Genomic DNA, 19,047 nt, shown 5'->3' with positions numbered 1-19,047 from the left:
TTTCATTATGATGAGTTACTATTTATTAGATATTAAACATATTGAATTGTACATAATAAGAATAATTATAAGATAATAAATTATATTCAATAAAAATATATAGATATCTTTATTTCACTTTACAAATAAGTTTTTTTTACTAAATTGTTTTTTTTCGTATTTTTCTAAAAATATTTGATTTGATCCTAGCTTTTTCAAAGCGTTTACATATTTCCAACATAATGATTTATTCTAAATTTATAATAACTTAACAAAAATGACTTTATAATAATAAATAATTGGAAATTACAATAGCTCCTAGGACATATATATTCAAATGCTGAAGAATGCTTGATGATGATTTGATGATCTGTAATAAATAATTTTCATTTATTGCAAGAATGTTCTTGAATCCATTACTTTTTATAATAACTTACATTTTTGCACTGGATGAGATCTGATACAACTGTGGTAACTATTGCGCACAAATGATTTTTAAGACAGGTTTTATCACAGCCTTTTTTTAATTCAGGATCAGCACGTTTAACTTTGTATTCAAAATATTTTTTTCCAAGTTTATTGTTGGTTTTCATATTCAATACAAGCCTGTGCATCTCTGAACTGTTCAATGAATTTAAGCCAAACTCTGTCTTGAATGAACCGTACATTTGTTTCCATTCTGGGTTTACAATAGAATTTTTATTTGCCTCGGCTAAATCGTAGTACCACGATTCAATATCGACGATTTCCTGAATAAATATATATTGAGGTAATAATTGTATATACATTTGTTACTAAATACTTACAAAATTTGCTGCGTTGACTTTATAAATTTTATAATTCGGATTTCGGTTAACGTAAGTTGTAATACTTCCTCCATTGAATGCAACATTAATAGGATGTGATGAATTCATAGAATCATAGAAAATCTTAAATTCGTCATTATGTGTGTGGCCATTGAATTGTCCTGTTATTATATGCGAAAATCTGAAAAAAATAGTGCATTTCCCCAAGTTATTAATAATTCACATTTTGAAACTATAAAATTATTTTTTATTACCTTTGGATGATGCGCCTATATTCTCTGTCCCAAGTAATGAAGTTAGTGGGTTCACCAGGAGGAACATGTCCCAAAATGTGCACTTTTTCATTAGTTCTTTCTGCTTCTAACAGAGTATCATGTAACCATTGCAATTGCTTTTTGGGGAATGCAGGATCATACAGTAACCACCTTGGTATTAATACAGATTTATACAAACAGTTTATTCAGACGTAATAAAATATTTTGTAATTGACTTACAAATTGTAAATATAAGCCACATTATTATTCAAAGCTATGACTCGTAGTCCAGGTTTAGGTTGTACAGTATAATAACCTCCATTTCTAATTGTCTCAGCAGCTTTATTAGACATAAATAAGCTGATCACATCTGCTGATGCATTATATAGCCATTGGGTGCTAACCGTATCAGTAACATTTGTTGGAGAAAATCTTGAAAATAAAAGAAATATTACTTATATAGATATCCTACAGTTTGAAATTTATGACATGTCTATTTTCATTATTGCTTACAAATTGGCGGGATGTGATTCATGATTACCCAAAACTGGATATAATTTAGGAGCTAGTGGATAAATAGCAATTAACACTTCTTTCATTGTTTTTATATTGCTTTCGGTCGATGTTTCCCACATGGCATGATCTATCATATCTCCAGTAAAATAAGCAATATCGATATCCTATTGAACAAGGAGAAAATATTAATAATTTAAATATTTAAAGTAGTTATCCTTATACCTTGTCCTATTTTTGTGCAGCAATCATATATATGGTTAAGATATCTTAACAGTTCTATAAGAAACTAGAAAGCAACTCAACGATTGACCTATCTATAATATGTTTTCATTAATAGAATTAACCCTAATCCTGATGATATATTTTTATTTCAAAGGAGCAATACCTGGGAAAGTCTTTTTTGACTTGGAAACACATTTTTGAGTCAAATAATTATAACTAATAAATATTTTATTATTACCCGGTGTTTATATTTTATATGCTGAATAGCATCTTCCATCGCCTTCTTGGGCGTATCGCAGCCCCTGTAGTCGCCCCACTTTCCTGCACCATCCTCCTTGTGATTAGGAAGCCCTTGATCATTCCTGCAGCAGGCTGATTGTCCACATAATGCATTTTTTCCTTCTTCATACTTTGGATCGTAATGTATATCGGACAAATGGAGGATGTTGAATGTTATATGGTTGACTAGATTGGGTTTTGGCTGGAAATAAATACCATTAAATTGTGAGGATTTGTTGATTAGAAGAAGAAACACTTTAGTTGATTGTAGATAAAAACTCTTTAGTTGGATGTTCTAGTGGTAATTGTTATAATCTCGGTTTTTCGATTAGAAGCTAGCTATTGAGTAAGTGAAAAAATGTAATAGATATAAAATAAAATTAGTATTGATGGTTGTGATCATTTTTGGTTAACAGATTCAAATGGGGCGTCAGTCTTTGTTTGTGTCTGGTTCCAAATTGTATGCCTGCATATATTTTAACTTTCACTTACTATATTTATTGGCTTATTGTTATCAATATCAATTTTCCAATCAAATCTGGGATCAGTAAGGGTACAATGTCCTGTATGGTATGCAAGGCCACAAACTTGGCTACTGGTTAGCCCTGGAGTGTTATCAATTATATATAGTACGATATCCTGAAATAAACGAAAATTAATAAAATATGAAAAATATTAATTATAAATTTTTCACGACATTTCCTAATAAAATTATTATTATTTTTATTCTTTGGATATTACTAGATTATGTAACTTCAGTTTCCTTTGTCGACAAACTGACTGGTAACTATTATTTTCTAACAATATTTGTTCACAACGCATAATACATAATACACATATTAATTTTCCACTAATTTGTTATTAAATAATTCTGATGATAGTCTAGATTCCAAAGTGATCTATATGACCCTCAGGGGTCTAGACCGGTTTACGTCATCAAAACAAAAATTTCAGGACCCATGAAATAAAAATAATGGTGTCTATGTAATGTGAACCATCATTTTTATTTCATGGATCTCGAAATTTTCGTTTTGATGATCAACATATATTTTGATAATTCAATAATAAACATCATATTAATTCTTTATGTTAAAAACAATTATTTATTGATTACTTCATTTCGTTATTTTAAATTCAATGAGTGTATAAACTTAACAAGTGTTTTACTTGAAGATTTTGGTAGTACAGTTAGTAATTTACAAAAATCTTAATTCGTGCTTAAGAGGTCTATTCCAGAGAGAAAAATATTGAAAGGGGTCCAATTTTTCAGTTTTCAAGGGGATTTTTTTTTTTTGAGAAAATATGGTCTAGATAATTATTATTACATACCAAATGCATATAGATCATGTTTTCACACATTTTTCTATCCATATATTTAAATCGTATACACATATCATTCATCAAAGAATTCATCTCTGCATTTGATGTCCCATTACGTCTTCTTTCGATTGCAAATGTTGCCAGGATTTGGCATTTTGCACAATCATTTTCCTAAAAATAAAATAATAAATATATTATGTCATAAGTTAAATTTTAAATGATATTTTGAAAGTTTATCTCAAAGCATTTAAATTAGCTTACTAATTTTAAGTGCTTAATAATTATACAAAATTTATTCTGTATGGAAAACAAGTAGTTTTTTCGATTGTATGGTAAGATATCTTTCAAATTTTAATTATAATATATAATAATAAAAAAAATATATAAGTAAGTATATAGATATTAATTTATATCCACTTACATCACTCGGTTTTAATAGTAAATCAGTAAGTTTTTGTAACTTCTTTGATACTTCGCCCTTTTTTAAAAACGTAGAATATTCCTGACGAAATTCTTCTATAGGATCACCTTGAAAAATAATTAAAACTAATAATTTCATGTAAATGTATAAATAGTTATAACATCATTATTTAAATTGCATTATTTTTTGAATATTTATTTTCATATATTAATTTTTGTATGTTTTTTAAATTTTTACTTCCTTTATTTTGTTATATGGCTAGAACATTACTAACTATAATTACGTTATTAGTTTTGAAAAATATTTTAAATAAACATATCACTTTAAAAATATTAATGAATTTTCGTACATGTTTGTGAAATCATTAGAACTGTTATTATTATTCTAATTACATACTGAAATTATGCTACCTGAGCAGAATGGGAATAACTTTTTGCGTTTTCGACTAATTAAGAACTAAGTAAAAATATCATTTGCTAAGCAGAATGGTAATTTTCTTTTGCATTTTGAAATAATTGTGACAAACGAAAAATTTAATAAGTAAGCAGAATTAGGAACGTTTTCTTTTTTGCGTTCTGCATTAATTCTAACTAAATTAAAATTAAACACTTCTATAGTATTAAAAATGGTAGTATTATATTTATGCACCTAATAACATATATTTCATTGTTTTTTCTTAAATTTATGTTCATAAATAGTTCATCAGAGTATTAAATATAATTCTGAGTTTTTTTTTATTTTGTTTAGTAAAATTTTTATTATCATACCTTTGAATCCATCAACAGTAAGTTTTTGGGAATTCGATTCCCTTGCTGACACTGCCAATATAATCAACACCGCAGCAAAAATTCTATTAAAATAAACCCACATCTTACTTTCACGTAAATTCTACTTAACACTAATATAATTTTAAATGTTTTTCTTATCACATATATTCAAAAAATTACATAACTGCCTTGCTTCTGAATTAAATCATTTATAAATAAAACGAGTTCTCGTTCTCGCACGCCTCAAAGACAAAAATGAACTGTTTTTATCCCCACTAACATTTAAATTTTATCATCAGCAGTAATAGCAACTTTAATATTTGCGCCAATATTCATATCATTGTTTATATAGGTTGATATAGGTATAAATATAGATTCTACCTTAAATGCATATTAGTCCGACATGAAAATAACGTTGAGCAACAGGTTGTTATGCAGTCATAAAGTATTTGTCATTATCGTTCGTGATATAAATCAAAAATATATTACAAACATGTACTAAATAAGTATTTAGTTAATTATTCAAATAAGGCAGAACAGAGTTTAACTTTTTGTGCAACAATGTTGCTTCAAATAAGGCGCAGTTTTTTGCTGTAAGAGATGCAATATTTTTTTTAGACTATGTAGTTAATAAATATGTACTATTTATGAGTAAACACTATTTTGGTCTTAACATTACATATTGTCCTTTATAATTACTAAATGTTTTTTGCATTTTAGAAACAAATTGTAATTGCACCTCCTCGAGAAAAAACAACACAAACTTACCCTACGGGTTAAATAAAATAAAATAAACACTCATTAAACATTAATAAATACTTACAAAATTTATAAATATGTATGTATGTATTAAAAAAAAATTAAATTCAGAAAAACAAAATTATAATTTACATAATATAATATAAAAGAAGGTACATAATATTTATTTTTATTAATTAAAGATATTTTTATCTAATTAATATATACATGAACATCAATATTTATATAAACCACTCACTAAAATTTAACGAATTCATACATCTATTAAAAATAAATAAAACATTTGACTTTTTTCAAATGATAAATATTTCCAATTTATTTAAGTCTAATCAAAATAAATATTAGTTATTTTAATTTTTTTATTACATAAAATAAAATGCAATTTAATTTTTATAATTGCATCAATTTGTACTTTAGGTTTGATTTAATCACAGCTAAAATAGTCAAAAAAAAATTTGCTATTCCTTCATAATCCTTTACATATGTCCACTATTCCCAAAGTAATTAGTCGTAAAAATTTACAAAGAAAGTTTGATTTACCAAACCTTGAATTCATCTGAAATATATAAAATTAATAAAATTAGTAATTTTTCAATAAATTTTATAATTTTATTATTTTTACTCACAATATGGCACGTTTGTTCTTCATTTGGTACCGATGTTAAAATAGTACACAAATGATTTCTAAGACATCTATGATCACAGCCTTTTTCCAATGCTGAATCTGCTTGTTTTACTTTGAAAGAGAAGTATTTGTACGCCAAATTTTTATCTGAGTACATCTTTTGTACCAATTTACTAAGTTCACTTGGTTCCAAGTTTTTTAATCCAAAGTCTTTTTTGAATGAATACATTTTGAACCATCTTGGCCTTTGGTAATCATTTAAATTTGCTTCTGTTAAATTGTATATCCAAGATTCGTGTTCTACAACTTTCTAGAGGAAAAGGAATATTAAAAAATATTATTTGTTTTTGGACAACTCTCAGAACTCAAAAGTTGATGATACTTATTAGCTACATCCCATTTTCTTAAATTAAAAAATTTTTGAAATAGTATTTTAATTAGAGATTATTTTTAACCTAATGCAGAAGTGCTGGAAAAGGCTTTTTTCCCTGGCTAACTACTGCTTGATATCAGGTTGTCCTAAACGCGGTTTTGAACTGGAGTTTCGTGATTACTAGTTGACTTTGCTGAATTTTCTATATGACTAAAAGATAATATTCGATAAAGAGTGCTTTTAGGCTAAACTCCATTTAATCAAAAATATTTGTGCGTGAGTCAATTTCTTTAAAAATGTTTGTAAAATTTGATCAGTTTGTTTTTTTTTCTAATTATTATTAATTGTAACATTTTTATTACTTACAAAGGTTCTTTGACTGACATAATATAATTTGTAATTAGGATTTCTATGCTCAAAAGTAGTAATACTGCCTCCATTAAATGCAGAAGCTATTGCTTTTGTTTTATTACTTGAACTGTAGAATAATGTAAATTCATCGTCGTGTGTATGTCCATTGAATTGATTTGTTATAATATTAGAAAATCTAAAAGAAACAAGTATTAAATTATTTTATATTATTAATCATCTTTATAAATATGAGAAGTTTTATTAAAATCCCAGACTAGCAAATCTGAGAATTTTGTTGTTGGTTTGATAATGATTGCAATTGGGTATTCCTATTCCCAAAATAATACAAAATTTATTTATGTTAAATTAAATTCAACTAAATTTTAATATATTGTTCTCCGTTATTATAACTTACATGATTGTTACTCAATCATGTAAGTTATAATTTAAAATATAACACATAAATCATAAAAAGTGTTTGTTTTTACATATCAAGAAGAGAACCAATAATTAAAATTTCTTCACATGGTGGCAGCGGTGGGAGAACAATTAATGTTCCATATTAACTTCAACATATTTTTCCACTTATAATTTATTTCAAACATATAAGATAATGCAAGTTGATCTAGTTAGTTATTGATAAACTTAATTTATTACTTGATTTTTATTACCTTTCAATAATTCGATGGTATTCTCTATCCCAAGTAATAAAATTAGTCGGATCACCTGACGGAATATGTGTCAATATATGAACTTTTTCACGATTTTGCTCTGCTAATAAAAGTGTATTATGCAACCATTGCAATTGCTCTTTTGGGAACACTGGATCATACAGCAACCACCTAAATTAGTTAATAAAACTTAGTAAAAATAATTCAAACAAATTTTGTTACAAAATAAAAGAGATCACCAGTTGAAGACATATGCCACGTTGTTATTAAGAACTATTACTCGAAATCCTGGACGCACCAGGAGTGTGTAGTAACCACCTTGTCTGATTGTATCCACGTTATTTAATCGATTTTGAAGTAGAGGTGGCCATTCCTGGGCTATTAAATCGTAAAGCCATTGGGTGCTGAATTCTTGAGGCACATTTTTTGGAGCATACCTATAAAACATATTAGGTAAATACCAATTTTAATGACTTGAAAATGTTGAGCCAGATGATAAAATAAATTATATTTTTGGCCAACTAATAATTATAACTGACAATTTCTATATTCTATTATCTTACACATTGAGCGGATGTGGTTCATGGTTTCCTAATATTGGAATGATCATTGAATTTGGTGAGATTTCTCGCATTTTGGCTAAAGATGTTTTAATTTTGTCCCTGTTGCCAGCTATGGATGTTTCCCAAACACCATGTTCTACTATGTCTCCGGTAAAATAAATTAGATCAATTCTCTGAAAAGAAAATTACATTTCGGATTATAAAAAAAATATATACAGGATATCCCAGAACTCAAGGACAAGGCGAAACGGGGTCACAGGATGACAGGAAAAAATATAATAAAAATCTCGTGAAGTTTGAAAATTATGAGCTTTTAAGTAAGACGTAAGACGTTGGTCAAACTGAAACCATTTTTTGGTTATTGAGGTATTTTTTTGTTATTTTTGTTCATTTAAACTGTGGAACCTTAACCCTAAATAACATTTCTAGAACCACAGTCAAAAATAGAGATTAAATTTTCCCAAAGTTTTAGAGACTATTAATTTAACATTTTTTAAATTGTAAGGTGCCTTGGCAGCTGCCATTAAAAGTTTGCTCAAGGATTATAAAATGCTGCAATACTCGTTCGTTTCCTACAAAAATGTAAAAAATAAAGCCCAATAATTATACAATTTAAATGAAAACAAAGTATTAAAATTAACCACAATATCCAAAAAATGGTTAGAGTTTGACCAAAGCTCTAACTAAATCTTACTTATATCTTTGTCAAGATGCATGGAATTTTTTTATGACAGTTATTACAGTCAATCCTAGATCAATTATCTTTAAGTTCTGGGACCTTTATTCATATTTTGCTAAATGCAGTTGAAGTACAAAACTGTTATCATTTGCACAAGGTTGACATCCTAGTCTTTCATATTGACATTACCGACAATGATAATAGAATATTTACTGAATCTATTGTTGATATAGAATATAAATACGTGCACTGAATTGCTTTTTAAAATACATTTCAATTGCGTGTAAATAATCTTAACAAGTGCCGCCAAAACAATTCAAACTAGTTAAGTATGGAATGATTAAATTTGATATCATTTGTCCTTACTCTATATTGATTTAACCATATCTTTGAATATAGTTAAAAATGCGCATTTTACTATGACCTATTTCTCAATCCATGAAATATAAAATCTACTATGTTAATTTGTTTATTTGAACATTTAATAACATAATCAAATAAATGCACAATGACTTAATATTTAACTGCGACTTCGGCTGGAAGGCCATAAACTTGAAATTATTTGAATAGATTTTGAAACATTTTTCTTTCAAAGAATTTGTGGTCGAATATGTAGATACATCGATATGGTAATAATAATTGGTTGGTTTTAATTAGCATTTTTAATAATTTGCTTTAATTTTATGCAAAACGTTTATGGGCTTTTTGGTATTTCAGGAGTTTATTGCTTAATTGCTTAATTTCAAACTTAATCACTTTTCTGTGATAATTTAATTTTGAAGCTCGTGATTCAATTAAACAATAATTAATACACCTGCTAAAAGAGTAATTAAATATAATACTAATTATATACAGATTTCCAAATTGAGGTTTGTAGGGTTGTTGTATCATAACTAATTATACAAGAAAAATTTAATAGCGGTAAATTTTCAGAAGTTGATCAAAATATTTCATTGCATTTGTCCTAAAATTTTCAATTCAAATTTCAATTTTCTCCCACAACTTTGTATTTAGAACGGTTTGGCCGATACCTGAGCAAATTTTCATAAATTTGATGGAAAAATGCAAAATTCTCAGGAAAACTTTATGCAGACTCTTAGCAAATCATATGTCGTTTTTTGCATGATCATTTTGCATATATTTTCAAATATACTACCCTTAATCTTTAGGTATGTGCAACCTTTTGCGAGTAAACCCTAAGAAACTTCTTTTAGTAAAACGTTTTCTATTAAAAAAAAATTAAATTGTTGAAGTATATGTAACGTTTTATGCGGGAACGATTTGAACAAAAAAAAAAAGATCAAAGGATGAGGCATGTTCAAGTTGGTCTATGGCCCTGCTTCAATCTTAATTAGAAAATCACTCACTTGGGTGATTTCTATACATTTTTTAAAAAATAATAATAGTTTTATTTCATTATGCCCTTCATAATAGGTTATACAATTATTGTATTTTGATTGTTATTTATAATATCAATAAAAAAATTATTGAGCATTAAGAGTAAGGTGATACATTCGGATTTGGTCGGGGCAGTCCTGTAACTCCAACTTGTGTCCCGGGCTTTTCTAAAAGCAAAGTTTGTTCCGGATTTTGAGCTTTTGTCCCCGGATTATCCCGGGATTTCGAAAAATATAGATTTAAATCAAACGTTAATTAAATTAAATTAAATCCTTGCAATTACTTGTTAATAAAATAACAACTACCCATAAAATATCAGTCAATGATATTTGTTCGTTTATGACATAACCTTTCTTGTTTCGGATTAGCATTAGATTATATTTAATTTTGACAATTTCCTAATTAAATAATTATCTTTTCACCTGGTGTTGGTTCCGAATTTGATCATAAGCGTCTTCCACGGCGATTCTGGGTGAATCGCAGCCCCTATAATCGCCCCAGGTGCCTGCACCATCTTCGGGCCTTTTAGGTGTCCCCTGGTCACTTCGACAACACAATGGTGCACCACATACTGCATTTGCTCCTTTTTTGTACTTTCTATCTATATGAGGATCTGTAATTTGGATTATCCTGAGGTCTGTAGCATGAATCATTTCGTTCAAAATTCCCCTGGATTCTGCCTAGTAAAGGAAACATAATATAATTTTCAATATGCATCAATGAGATATTACATCTAATGGCGTGATATTTACATATGTTAATCTTCAATATGCATTATAATAGTGAATAAACTTTGCCAGACAAAAAATGTCAAAAATATAAGTTGACACCAGACTTTACAAATTAGATTATGAATAGATTCACATCAAACAATTATCTTTTGTTCTGCATAAAAGATTTCTGAATGAGTATGTTAATATTTTCAATCTACTACGTAGTTATCATACAGTCACCTTATAAGTAAGTAATTAAGTTTTATCATCAGACACAGAAAAATCGACAACTATCAACAAGAAATATGCAACGTCCATTAGAAAGTACAGTCATGCAATACCATATGCAATAAAATTTCTATACTTATTCAATCGATTTAGCTTAACTTTATTTCTATTACTTTTTCTCTATGATTATGAAGTAATATCTAGCTAGAATACAGTGAATGTGAGTTACGTTATTCCTTTCCTTGACAGATGTTTTTACATTATGTAATGATAAATCTAATACAGAAGGAGTTGATTAAAGAGGTTGATTCTTGTGATTTATAATAGATGGAAATATGTTTCCAAGTGGAAATAGCCCTTTTTGCCATTGCTGCATCAAATTAAAAATATATCAACAGTATTGGAGAAAGGCCAACCGTTGGGTTGCCATCTGAAAAGCGACCTTGTTATGGAGAAGTATCATCACAATGGCTCATGGAACGGTTAATTTCATGATTGCTGTACATTGGTGTATTTTTTTTTATTTATTTCTTATAACCAATCTGAACCTTGGGTTCAATGAGGTTATTTGCTGACAGGTACAGGGCTTTTAGAAATTTCCCCAGTGGGGAATTTCCTTACATAAATATATTGATTGTTTTTTTATTAAATCTTGCGGCCACTTTCTTTTTAATCTTCTCATAGGAACTTGTTTTAGCAGGTCTTTTATTAGTGTTTGGATGGTATGCTCTTTTTTGACGATATTTCGTACTTCTTTCCTTGATAACTTCCTATTTGTGTAATTTGTTATATTTTTAGTTTTTTACCTGTACATTGGATTGATCCACATTTACTGACCAGTCAAATAATGGATCGTCCAAAACGCAACCAAGTTTTTTGTTTTGTAGCAAAAGACCACAAACGTGATCTTCGGTCAAGTTGGGCCGATTATCAAATATATAGAGGAACATTTTCTGAAATTTGTAAAAAATAGGTTATTTGAAAATTATGTATAATTATGTATCTGGAATTTATGCTGTTTTACCACATGTAAGTTCAAGATTCCACTGCAAACATATTTTGGCTGAATTCTTAAAGTGACACAGAGGCTTAATAATAAATTTTTGATATCGTCGTCTGATTTGCGAAAAATCCGCCTTTGTGCAATTGCAAATCCCACTCCTGCGTGGCATAAGATGCAATTCTTAGATTCCTGCAATAAAAAAATAGGTATTTAAAATTCATTTCATACTTAATTACTCATTAAGTAAATTATAGTATTAGTTGAGTAATTATGAAATTAAATTGTTAATAAAATGGAGGGGCGCGCAACTATTTTTTGATATAAGAACCGGAGGGGAGCGCGGGTGAAAAATCTTAGAAACCACTATATTACTATGAAAAATTTAATTACTATCAATTTATTAATGCTTTTAAAATACCTTAATAAAAATTGAAAAATCGATTTATCATTCTTGCAGTAATGAAAAACAATCTAAATTCATAACAAATATTAAGAATAATAAATTTCCATTTTTTTAAACATTTATATAGCTACATTTATTATTGTCAATAAAGATCAAAGTATCGCATACACATTTCATATATATATTCTTAAGATTCGGCTAAGAATATGAAAAAATTCACCGTTATTTTTTAAAAAGCTTCAGGCTAAAACAAGACGTAACTAATTATAATAATGTTTGTTTTTAAAAAGTAAAGGTAAAAAGAAAGCTTACCTTCTTTATACATTTGAAAAAAAAGTCACATGCTCATGTAACTGATTTCGTTGATAAAGTATATAAACAATAGTTAATTTTTTCACAAAAAATAACATTTTGCATGAAGGAACAATAAAGGTGCGATAAAGAGATAATCTCATTACAGTATGCGTTTTAAATTATGGTATACGGTTTGCGTAATTATTTTAAATAAAGACTGATTTATATCTTTACAGTTTTTTTAAACATATATTTAAATTCGTAAGTGGTATTTACCGATAACTGCATAAGTGGACAATAAACAACACATGGTATACTTACTAATTTAAAATGTAACAACAATATAAAAAAATAATGTGCATATATATATGCGAAAATATTCCGCATAAGTCACTGAAATTTTTCTAACAAACAGAATGGAATAATTTAAATGTGTTCTTATGAATTTATTATTGCGTTGATAACGTTGAAAGTAAATATGAAAGTAATTATTTTATTATGACAATTATATCTATTTTGCCTTAAGGCAATTTCCTGACGTATAAATCGACTTAATCAATATAATTGACAGTAGTAATTATGTTATTGCACCTTTTTGTATTTTTCAAAATAATCTTGCAGTATTTGTTTTATGATTTTGAATAAATAATTTTAAAGTATTTTAGTATCAACATTTTGGCAATAAGATTTTCAGTAAAAGTGGCACCTTCGCGGAATTGCATCATCAAATTAAAAAGCATCGTTATTAGAGAAAATTTAATAATGAAATACATGAAATAGGCAACCAGTGGGTTGCCTTCTGAATAAGTCAGGTAGTTTGGAAAAATCATCATAGAACTTCATACAAATATATATATAAAAAGTAATCAACATCCTAATTTATCCAAAACTTACATCAACATAATCCAAGGCATTTAGAATTTGGGACAACCTAGGAGTCATCTCTCTTGTTTCCATATAGTGATTATATTCGATTGAAAAGTCTTTAACTACATCATCTAAAATAAAAAAAAACAACATAGTTTTGATTTGAATAATGTGACGCAACAAGATTGATTATTTGTGATTATATAAACATATATAAATTTCTTTCTTCGGATTTTTCCATTACTTTTACGACAATTAATAACCATTAAAACTAAAAACCACAATTGACGAAACAATATTGATTGAACTATTATCGATTATTCTGTCAATTTAGTCATCACTCGTTTAAACCAGACACTTGCAAAATTGTGATGCGGGAAATAACAGACATCTATATTTTTTGTTACATATTTTGAACAATTAAGTAATAATATTTGTAGAAAGTAAGCCAAGTTGATAAAATTACCACATTTTGAAAGTGGAATAAAAACATATTTCACGGTCAAAACAATCGACATGGGCTATACATTACGCTTCAGATATAATTAATAATAACGAATTGTTAGAAGTTAGAAGATATATATATATATATATATATATATATATATATATATATATATATATATATATATAAGCTAATTTTTTAACAGGGGTCCATCCAGTTATTATAAGTTATGTTCAAAAAAATTTTCACACAACTCTATTTGGTTCAACTCTACATGGTTCAACTTTACTTTAATTTTTAATATAGTTTTTTATAAATACGGCCATTATACATATCTTTAATTTGATGTGATATTTTGTTTCGCTTTTCTTTAAATAATTTGTGTATTTTATCCATAAAAGAAGATAGAAACTGGGGTTCGAAACGTATGTTAAATTTATCGAAAATGGTAATTCAAACATTACCTAGTTTTTCTTCTTATAACTTAATCGAAGTTGGTTATAATTTTCTTTTAGTTTATCATTATTTTTTTCATTAATTATTAATTTATGTATAATAATAATAATTATGTATATTAGTTACAAAATTTGTCAACTGTTATTTTATATATCATTCGAAAATTGAATTAGACGTTATTTTTTATACCGGGACACGTTTTAAGTTAAATAATTTGAATTATAACTATGATGATTTTATGATATATATAATATATTATAACTACAATTATAGCAAAATAATTAACAAAAGTCATTTTGACAAAGCCTAAAATATATTGTATGAAACAATAATATAATAAAATGAATTAGGTTTCTTTAATACGTTTTGTGTCTCAATTTAACTGTTCTTCAGTTGAAAAAACACATTTTTTTTTTGAAAACACAATAATGATTGAAAAAGTGAAATCGACCATGTTAGTTATAATTAATTTATAAAATTATAATAAATATATAAATGACGTCCATCCTGATCACTTGGTGAAGGGATCTATTAGGAGTTTTTTTAGAAATAATAATTAGTTTTCTTTCTATTATCTGGATGGATATATATATATATATATATATATATATATATATATATATATTAGGGTAGTCCTTAATATGGATATTTTTGAATTTCTTTAATCCCAGGAGCTCAAATGCTTTCAAATTGATAAAAAAAATCCCTGCAAGTTTTAGATCTTTATAATTTAATAAATAATAATTTATGGTTAATAAAGAATAATTTAATAATTTAAATTTTATATTAAATTTTTTAATCTCTAGTTTCTTGTCTAAGATTTAGTTATTTTATAAGATCTTAATTTTTGGTATTGATTTTTTTTATCAACTTTGTTTCTTCAAACAGCAGATCTACGCTTATTCTTATAAAAAATATTTTTGCCTTGAAATATATGACCAAAATGTTTATGTTTCCTGGTGTAAAGGATGCAGTAAATATACTTACAAATAATTTGCAACTATTTGTAACTAATTTAAATATTTATTAATTATTTGTTTCTAGTACATGCATCGTTGGGTAATATCTAATTAAAATGTATTCCATTTTCTGTATTTTTTTAAGAATCAATACTAATTGTTTGATAGAAACAGGCCTCAGAAATTAGAGAAATTAATAATAAACTTATGTCATTATATTAAAAATATATATTAATTATATATTAATATATAAACGCATAAAACTATCAACTTATATCATTATCCACATAAAAAAGTACAAATGATTTTATATCATTTCAAGTATCATTTACAAACCAGATATCCCATTTATCACGAATCTCTTGGCATCCAAAAGCACAAAATAAACACTGATTATTATGAACAAACACAAAATGCTTCTGATCACTTCCATTTTCATATGCAACTGAAAATGGTCCTCGCGAAAGTAACGACCATACTTCAATGCATGCTTGAATTTGTTTGAAATGATTTACTCAACCGACCTCGAGGTGAACAATTCTATCACTATATATTACAAAGCAAGGAAAATTCAGCAAACGTGGTATATGTACATCCCCACTTTATTGTAGAGAGGAATTTTAATATTTTTGATGTTTTTTAAAAATTTCAAGCATGTAATTTGCATATCTGTATCGAAATATGTGCTACTAGTTATGGAAGTGTAATTTCTTTTGTTGCTGTAAAAACGTTAGTATGTTAATGAGAAAGTTTTTAAAAATATTGATAAAGACTTTTGTAATAATTATGAATTTTAATCCTATCCGTTTCTGCTTTTTTAAGCGCAAAGTAAGTTTTAAATCCAACAAAGTGTTCATCATAGAAAATGGGCTTCTTAATTTATAATAAATTATATTATATTTTTATCATTTTCCAATATTGTAATAATATTCAGTCAAAGTATTCTTTCGAATGTGATAACTTTTATGAACTATTTATTTAGCATCACTATCTCCAAACCTGAGAGATCACCTAAGAATTTTTAACGCCTTAACTCGCCTGCTAAGTTACCTGTAATTACCTGTGGAAGTTTAATACAGGATTAACTTTTTGGCTGAAACTAATCATTTAGTGCTGTCTACAAAATTTTGATACTTGTATACTTCTATATTCTATGTTCCAACCCTATTATTTATTGTTAAGTTTCTTTTTAGCTATTATTATATTTATGATGGCAATTATTTGAACTTACAGTCTCTTTTTATCCTCAAACTATTTATTTAATTATTTTATTGTATGTTTTGGGAACATGCTAAAACTTTTCCTTAATTAGATTTTTTGTTAAAAATCAAATTGTTGTACATTCATGTATTCATTGGACCTACATTCTGAATTACTGGGCTAATGAAAGAATCAAATAATATAACTTGCCCATGTCTACCTTCTAGGCTTATTATCGTTACAATATCCTTCTAATATAAGTCAATTCTTTTGTTGTATCCCTCAAGATATTATTTATTTAATTTTTCAATTATTTTATTGTATGTTTTATCGACAAGCAATTTCTCCTAGTTCAGGAGCTATGAAACTAAATCTTTTCCTAAATTAGATTTTTATTACAAATCAAATTGTTATACATTCCTGTATTCATTGAACCTAGACTCTGAATTACTGGGCTAATGAAAGAATCAAACAATATAACTTGTCCATGTCTACCTTCTAGGCCTATTATCGTTACAATATCCTTCTAATATAAGTCAATTCTTTTGCTGTGTTTTTGTTATTCCAATACATGTTTTAAAAGTCTTACATTTACACAATGACAAAGAGGTTTAACATGCATTGTAGAAATATGTCGTTAGTTCCATAACATAATATCGAGGAATTCCAATGTTTTCTTAATTATGCAAATTATAGGTTTGTTTCAATATTCATGAAAAACTCTTTCCAAATGGTGCACCCAGCATGGAAATCGCGCGTCAGAATTATTTTCATTTATTTTTCAATTTATTTTTAAAGAAGTTTCCTAGTTCATGAATATGGAAGTATGAAATCAATCACTATAAATCTTACTAACTATTTGAGTTAATTATTTATGTTTTGACCAGGTTTATAAAATATAACTTGTACAATGAAATCTTAGTTAATTGCTTCTAATGTAGGGGCTTTATAAAATTCATATTTAAAAGATAAAAATATTTTGTTCCTATGGTGCATTATTATTAAAATCACAACTAATTTATATTTAAAAATATTATAAAAATCTATAATATATCAAATATCATATATTCAACAATCAATGGTACAAACAAAGAATTTCATAAAACCTTAATACTAATCAACTATAAGTAAATATATTAAGAATCAATACAACAATTATCACATAATTAATTTATTTTCCAAAACCCCCTCTGCAATTTGGACTAGGTTCAACAGATTGTTCGTCCACATTCCATTGATCTGGTGTTTTTGCTAAAATAGATAAAGCATGAACACCGTTCTGCAACTCAAATCCTAGGACTTCATTAACCATACGATGCCTCTACAAAAAAGAATGATAATATACATTAGTTATAAGATATCTTTGAAATAAATTGTAAAATTTACTTTTAATAAAGGAACATTAGCAAATTTTTCAGCAACCACGAGAACTTTGAAATGTGTTTCTGCTCCCTTGGGAACATTGTGCATATGAGATTCATTGATGATCTCCAAATGGGTAGGTTCAAACGCTTTCATCAATTTGTCCTGGATAGCTCTACGTACCGGTTGTTCCGTACTCATTTTGCAGTTGATCCTGAGAGAAACTGTAAGAAATTTTATAATATATAAATTAATCATAATATAAAATTTCTATTAATAATAGTTGCACAATGCAACATTATATAAAAGCAAAAAAGGAATTCTTGTTTTTGATAAACATTACACAGAAAACATATGAAAAAATTATTACAGAAAATATTAGTTTCACGAATATATTAGAAATTTAACTTCCAATAATTTGACATATGGTTTTGAACCTTTCTAAATACTTTTATAATTATTAATACCTGTACTTCGGACTAAATTACATATTATAGTATTCATTTGTGATGATTTAATAAACTTTGTTTTAAGTCATATCCTAAAATAATTAAATTTTAACAAACTGTTTTAAAACTATGTTTTGACGTAATCAATTCTACACACAGCAACTTGTCAATATCTACTAATCTATCCAATGTTTTTTTTTTAATTTGTTTAAATTAATATTATATAGTTATGTGGCATAATTGCCAGATGTAATTGTAAATATTTGTTGAATTTAAATGAATCTTTATAATAATAAATTTTTATAATTAAGAAAAATGCGTAGACAATGTAGACATGCAAATTCGAGGTTAAAAAGAAATGTCAAATTTGAAAATGGACGTCGATCATATAGGGTCCTTGTATACGGCATATTTCAAAATCAAAGCTTAAAATTAGGAGAAATTCTTTGAATTTTGTTAAAGATCTAAAATATATTTATAAAAATATTTTTTTAATTCGTCAATAACCTTTCAAATATATTATCAAATTTTATTACCTCTAAAATTTGAGGTTATATTACAACTCTGAGCTGAAGTATTACCGACAGGAAGATGGCAGCCAACTTCATGTCGGTAATACAGTTTTCTAGGATTATTTGACAGCATTCAGCAAAAAGTGTAAATTTTGCAGTTTCCTACATTTTGA

The 19,047-nt window shown here is 26.9% G+C and overlaps 3 protein-coding genes across 4 annotated transcripts; all 3 read right to left on the bottom strand.

Annotated features, from left to right (window-relative positions):
* Positions 1 to 150: 150 nt before the first annotated feature.
* LOC113382900 (sphingomyelin phosphodiesterase-like) lies at positions 151 to 4,841 on the bottom strand. The gene is made up of 11 exons (XM_026621149.1): positions 4,565 to 4,841; positions 3,798 to 3,904; positions 3,386 to 3,547; positions 2,549 to 2,695; positions 2,016 to 2,258; positions 1,553 to 1,719; positions 1,280 to 1,471; positions 1,040 to 1,210; positions 786 to 966; positions 417 to 728; positions 151 to 349 (listed from the first exon to the last, which is right to left on the bottom strand). The coding sequence occupies exons 1-11, from the start codon at positions 4,665 to 4,667 to the stop codon at positions 263 to 265; spliced, it is 1,872 nt and encodes a 623-aa protein (XP_026476934.1). The 5' UTR covers positions 4,668 to 4,841; the 3' UTR covers positions 151 to 262.
* A 948-nt stretch (positions 4,842 to 5,789) lies between these two features.
* Positions 5,790 to 15,838, bottom strand: LOC113383082 (sphingomyelin phosphodiesterase-like). Its single transcript, XM_026621336.1, has 11 exons — positions 15,688 to 15,838; positions 13,519 to 13,622; positions 11,949 to 12,116; positions 11,731 to 11,877; positions 10,406 to 10,663; positions 7,907 to 8,079; positions 7,583 to 7,780; positions 7,344 to 7,514; positions 6,688 to 6,868; positions 5,950 to 6,258; positions 5,790 to 5,879 (listed from the first exon to the last, which is right to left on the bottom strand). Exons 1-11 carry the CDS (start codon positions 15,788 to 15,790, stop codon positions 5,790 to 5,792), a joined length of 1,902 nt encoding a protein of 633 aa, XP_026477121.1. The 5' UTR covers positions 15,791 to 15,838.
* A 1,884-nt stretch (positions 15,839 to 17,722) lies between these two features.
* On the bottom strand, positions 17,723 to 19,029 carry LOC113383263 (bolA-like protein DDB_G0274169). 2 transcript variants are annotated; one of them, XM_026621513.1, is made up of 3 exons: positions 18,899 to 19,029; positions 17,938 to 18,137; positions 17,723 to 17,872 (listed from the first exon to the last, which is right to left on the bottom strand). In XM_026621513.1, the coding sequence occupies exons 1-3, from the start codon at positions 19,005 to 19,007 to the stop codon at positions 17,723 to 17,725; spliced, it is 459 nt and encodes a 152-aa protein (XP_026477298.1). In that variant the 5' UTR covers positions 19,008 to 19,029. The 2 variants fall into 2 exon arrangements, with proteins under 2 accessions (XP_026477298.1, XP_026477299.1); XM_026621514.1 differs by lacking the exon at positions 18,899 to 19,029 and adding an exon at positions 18,381 to 18,601.
* Between the last annotated feature and the right edge of the window lie 18 nt (positions 19,030 to 19,047).

Source organism: Ctenocephalides felis, unplaced genomic scaffold (genome assembly GCF_003426905.1).
Source record: "Ctenocephalides felis isolate EL2017-DRISC unplaced genomic scaffold, ASM342690v1 CF-g0.4_SCAFFOLD_03570, whole genome shotgun sequence".
Classification (NCBI taxonomy): domain Eukaryota; kingdom Metazoa; phylum Arthropoda; class Insecta; order Siphonaptera; family Pulicidae; genus Ctenocephalides; species Ctenocephalides felis.
This window is presented reverse-complemented; position numbering and strand designations above follow the sequence as displayed.

Excerpts from the sequence above, each read along its gene's own strand:
- LOC113382900 (XM_026621149.1), bottom strand. The coding sequence starts at position 4,667 with ATGTGGGTTTATTTTAATAGAATTTTTGCTGCGGTGTTGATTATATTG. Across the intron at positions 2,696-3,385 it reads ACATGATCTATATGCATTTG|GATATCGTACTATATATAAT; the intron begins GTATGTAATAAT and ends CGTTTATTTCAG. Across the intron at positions 1,472-1,552 it reads GAATCACATCCCGCCAATTT|ATTTTCTCCAACAAATGTTA; the intron begins GTAAGCAATAAT and ends TTTATTTTCAAG.
- LOC113383082 (XM_026621336.1), bottom strand. The coding sequence starts at position 15,790 with ATGAAAATGGAAGTGATCAGAAGCATTTTGTGTTTGTTCATAATAATC. Across the intron at positions 12,117-13,518 it reads ATGCCTTGGATTATGTTGAT|GAATCTAAGAATTGCATCTT; the intron begins GTAAGTTTTGGA and ends TTTTTATTGCAG. Across the intron at positions 6,869-7,343 it reads TACCATCGAATTATTGAAAG|ATTTTCTAATATTATAACAA; the intron begins GTAATAAAAATC and ends TGTTTCTTTTAG.
- LOC113383263 (XM_026621513.1), bottom strand. The coding sequence starts at position 19,007 with ATGCTGTCAAATAATCCTAGAAAACTGTATTACCGACATGAAGTTGGC. Across the intron at positions 18,138-18,898 it reads TATAACCTCAAATTTTAGAG|TTTCTCTCAGGATCAACTGC; the intron begins GTAATAAAATTT and ends AATTTCTTACAG. Across the intron at positions 17,873-17,937 it reads CTAATGTTCCTTTATTAAAA|AGGCATCGTATGGTTAATGA; the intron begins GTAAATTTTACA and ends TCTTTTTTGTAG.